We start from the raw sequence: 5,000 nt of genomic DNA, 5'->3' as shown, positions 1-5,000 counted from the left end.
TTAATGAAATTGCCCTCATTACGCCAGGAGTTTCACGGGAGCCTCTTCCTTTCCAGCTGAAGACCCCCTGGGATGAAGCAATGGAGGCCGACAAAAAGACGATCATAGAAAAAGCGAGCGAAGATTGCCTTCTTGTATGTAAAGCAATCGCGCCTGACAGTGGCGACAAACTATTCAAATCTCTAAAAATTTCAAAGGAAGAAAGAATCGATCGCCCAGCACGTGATAATCTGGTGATGTTGAAGACCGCGTATAAAATGCTACATCCAAGAACTTAAAGAAACAAATTCTAAGCCTATATTCTTTTCGATACCCAGCAAAAACCTTGCATGCAATCCATTTACTTTATGGAAAACTTTCAGACTTTCCATGGCCCTGGCACAGTACCAGTGTCAGAGAAAAAACACCGTGTACGCCTTGATATGGAAAAGCTGGACTATTTCGTGGAATTTGCTATTCGTCCTCATTTTTATCAAGATGTCGCATATGGCAATAAAACCCTCAAACTTGATAGTGGCGAGAAGATTCAAATGCCTAATGTCGTGCGAACCGTAGCAAGGTCTACCATGATCAACCAGTATTTTGAATTTTGCAAGGAGGAGCAATTCGAACCCTTGAGCCGATCAACCTTATTCAAAATCTTAGAAGTGCGGGAAGCCTCCCATCCTAAGTCTCTTCAAGGGCTTGACAACGTAGCTGCTGATGGTGCTGCCGGTTTTCAGACTGTAGCGAAAATCATCGACGACTTAGAGAAAGGGGGAGGAAATAAGCAGTGGTGTAACAATGCCAATAGAAGGTTGACCAGTGCCAGACTTTGAAAGCAGTTTGGACGAAGTAGAGTCAGAAATCCGAGGTTCGTCTTGGAATCCGTATAATTAAGAACATCGAGAAGATCTTCTTTATGACTTTGTTCGGGGACGATCAGATTTACGACAGTGGAAAGCACATATACTTCGCTCAATCAATCAGGACGAAGCCAAACAGGACGTCTTGAAAATGGAGGGTTCAAGTTCGGCATTTCATAGTTATGGACTGGGCCATGAATTTTTTACAGTTGAAGTATTGAGAAAGGCAATGTGACTGGTATGGCAGAAGGGGACTGAGCTGGCACAGTTATTTCATTCAATGCTACTTCTGGAAGTCTGCAGCTGAAATCGTATGCTCACCTCTTAGACTCATGTCAGCAAGATTGGTTTGCTGTTTGTTCTATCCTTGAAAATCTCCTGAAGGCAATCAAGACCGAAAACCCAGAAATAGAATCTGTTTATCTCCGTTCTGACGGGGCAGGGTGTTATCACAACAACTCCCTTATCGCTGCAGTTACAGATATTGGAGAACGAATTGGTGTCCGTATCCTGCGGTACGAATATTCTGAGCCACAACATGGTAAAGATGCTGCGACCGTACTTTCTGTGCCCCATGAAGGCGTCCATGGATACTGCAACGAAGTACATGACATTTTATCTGCAGATGATATGCGTAGCGCACTTTCGGAACGCTATGTAAAGGGTACTTCAGCATTTGTCGATGTTCAAAGTGTTGAGAGATTCAGAAGTTATCAGAACTTTGCGTATGAAACAAGTGGGACGGGGTGCGCATCTGGACGTCATATGGAATTGGCCCGGAAAAATCAATTCCCTTTGATGGCATATTTAAAAGGGATCAAAGCTCTACTGACTTGGTGGTTGAGAAGGACTTTTTCCCTTTCAAGGATACTCGTTTATATAAGTCGGCACGTGCGAGAGGTGCCGAAAAGGAAGGAATTTTTTCCGTGTCCTGGATCTGGATGTCAGATGATCTTCAAGAAATTCGGTGATTCCGAAGCTCACTTAGATGTTGGAGACCACACTCCAGGAAACCTGATGATGGAGTCCACCTTTGACAAGCTTAGAAGAGAATGGGCTCAGAAATTCTCTACTGTTGACCGGGTAAAGAAGCAAGCACAGCAACAGCAAGTAAGAGTGCTGGATCCATATGTGAACTTCCACTCGGGTGGGCTCTGCAAAGTCCTCGGCGATGGGCAGCTAGATTTTCTGTCAAAGTGAAGGAATATCTATAGCAAAGTTTGGTATTGGAGAAAAAACAGGAGATAAAGCTGATCCGACGCAAGTAGCTTCAGATATGCGAAACGCAAAAGATGACAACAATAGTCGACTTTTCAGAAGAGAGGAATGGCTAACCAAAAACCAAGTTAAGGGATTCTTTTCCCGCCTTGGAGGAGAAGGAAGCGAAGGAGGCGTGGTAACGAGGACATTGATCTTAACGATGCCATGGCAGAGGAGGAGGAAGAAGAAAGAGAGAAGCTCCTTGCTGATATTGCCTCAGAGTTCAGCCCGCAGCATCCCATCTGCTACGATACTACAGACCTGTGCAAATGCGTCAAGGAAGACAAACTGCAAAAGTTTAATGTCACAATGTTCAAAACAATTTTGCTTCACTTTAATGTAGCGTTCAACTCAAAAGACAGGAAGAAGGACTTGGTGCAGAAGTTGTCCTGTTTTGTTCAAGAATGTAACTGCTTCTTGAGCTATTACTAAACTTCGATTTTACTTTTAGCAATCTACGAGAGTTTTGCAGAATGTGAAATGTAGCCCGGCAATGTCATGTGGGTAATAGTTATTTTGAAAATTATATAACTCCACTCTGCAGTTGCGATGCCGAACTACAATCATGCTTAAGCAAATAAGTTGTTTTTCATGTTCACTGAAAAGAAACTGTTTTTTTTTACCTAGGATAAGTGTTTTTCAACTGATCTAACTTTAATTTTTAAAACTGTTTTACAACGTGGAAGCAAAGTTTTGAACTGATCGGCTATTCCTTTATGAATTCATGAATTTATGTATTCCTTTATGAATTTGGAGGCAGTGTGGCCCAGTGGTTAGGGCGCTTGCCTTGAGATCCGGAGATCCCGGGTTCAAGACCCGCTCTGACCACTCGTTCAATTTGATCCTGGTAGTCCCTGGTTCAACTTCCCAGCTGCACTTGTAAATAGCCAACTGGTTTGCCCCCGGCCAGTTGGGATTCTTAACAGTTGTTGATGTTGCTCTGTTCTGTCGATTCGTTGTGTTTCATTGGCCCTGAAAAGCCCCTATGGGGAGCCATCAATGAAGTATGTATTGTATTAATGCGTTACGCGTGACAACAGTTGCAGTGAAAGAAACTTGTTCGCTATGTAGAAGTTAGTTTATGCTTTTTCAAAGCTTTTACAGTTGTAAACGTACTTAATGCAACTTCCAATGTGCAAAGAAAACATAAAATAGTGGTCATTTTGTTAAACCCGGTTTTTTTTTTGTGAGAAACAAAGAAATACAGCTATTAGTGGAACAACGGCAAACTTCCGCGATAATTATTTAAAGTTACAATATCGGATATCAGTGTAGCTAAAGATCTCTCCATAAGCTTTCCTGCTTCATTTCTTACCAAATCTGCATTTTGTGAAAGAGACTTATGAACGATCAAACGAACAAAATTAATACAAATTACCGGCCTTGGCGATGACTCCCCACAAAGAAACCTATACCCCCATATAAGAATAAGAAACCTATAACACCAAGAAAGTAAAAGGATTGGTGTGAATAGCTCAATATAACTATTAAGGATCTCATTTCGTGGGAAATAGTATACACGAGATTTTTAACTAACGCTTGCGTCAACCAAAAATGCTTGATACGTTACCGCAAAGGCGACCAATGATCAGTGCTAGAAATCAAAAGCAAGGCAAGGTTTCGAAGAATTCTCAATTTTTTGGTGTAAAATAAGTCTCATTGAGATCTCCAAACGTTGAAACTCAATAGATCTAATCAGGTAACATCAAACCACTTGCTGACAAAAATTAAAACTCATATCAGTTAGGTCGCGAGATTCGTCATTTCTACACAAAATATTGAATTTTCGGCTACTTGCTCGAGTTTTTTGTGCTCCAAAATTACAAGTGCCCACAACTTTTAATACAGATATTTGTAGCTTAGCCTTAGCACATTACGCTGATAACAGTCATCATTCATGTACAGGTCCCACTTTTGAAAAAAATCTGTTTGTATGGAGGCTATGTTGGCAAAAATGCTAAAAAGGTTTTTAAGAGGGTTCGGGAAAAAAAATCATAGCTTTGCTTGTGTTTAAGATAAGCTTGTAGTTCTTAATTCTGTGGAAAGAAGAAAAAATTATCAAGTAATTCTGAAAAAAATAGGTTGTTTTGTTATATGTGCGAGCTTTTAGCATGCATCGCGTAACCACCAAAATTTGGGGTTTCAATTTCCGGTTTTGTGGGGTTTTCGACTTGCCTATACAAAAAACTCGTCAAAAAATAAAGAAAGCGAATCTGGCGAAATAAAGGCCACTTTTCGTTCATTGCATATGTTGCTTCACTTGTGTAGAAAAAATGAGGGCAATTAATCCATTTTCCACCAAAATGTGAATGGTCGGTTCTTACACGGACACGCTCTTAATAACCGTAATTTGTGACTTACCTGCTGCGCTTCTGGTATTCTATTTGTGAATTTCCGTTATTTGAGTGGAACATTTTATATTTAGCAACCAAAGAAATGAATTGTGTTGAAATATGTGTTACCCCAGGCAAGTGTGTCATAGGTTAGGAAAGGAGAAATGAGCGAATCAAAGGGAATTGATCCAAGGAACTATCCTTGAGGTATATGGGGGGTGATCAGGGTCAAAATTCAGTTTTGCAGTTCGCAGTTCTTATTACGCAATTTGTTCTTCCTATTATGACTCGCAAGTTCGTTATTACGAGGTTGAAATACGCCATTTTATAATTACAAATTGCAATACTCCATTCTAATTCAGTTTGCTATTATTACATTTTGCCTTCCTGTTACGATGGTCGAGCTTCGTATCGCGAACAGCAGTTTGGCGTTCAAAGTCAGTTTTACTTCGTCTGTACGTCTTTCCCAATTGCTACCTGTGTTCCGTTATGCAGTTCAGTTGTTCTGTTACGCTGTTCAGTTGTGCTGTTACGCTGTTCAGTTGTGCTGTTACGTTGTTCA

The 5,000-nt window shown here is 40.8% G+C and overlaps 1 protein-coding gene across 1 annotated transcript in view; it reads right to left on the bottom strand.

The window, feature by feature from the left end:
• Positions 1-4,115: 4,115 nt before the first annotated feature.
• LOC137995600 (uncharacterized) overlaps positions 4,116-5,000 on the bottom strand; it is a 6,332-nt gene continuing 5,447 nt past the window's right edge. Inside the window, exon 2 of the mRNA XM_068841127.1 lies at positions 4,116-4,141. Within this exon, the coding sequence (XP_068697228.1) occupies positions 4,116-4,141 (26 nt within the window). The remainder of the gene's footprint in view (positions 4,142-5,000) is intronic.

Source organism: Montipora foliosa, chromosome 3 (genome assembly GCF_036669935.1).
Source record: "Montipora foliosa isolate CH-2021 chromosome 3, ASM3666993v2, whole genome shotgun sequence".
Taxonomy (NCBI): Eukaryota; Metazoa; Cnidaria; class Anthozoa; order Scleractinia; family Acroporidae; genus Montipora; species Montipora foliosa.
The sequence above is the reverse complement of the archived record's forward strand: the minus strand, read 5'-3'. Positions and strand labels throughout refer to the sequence as shown.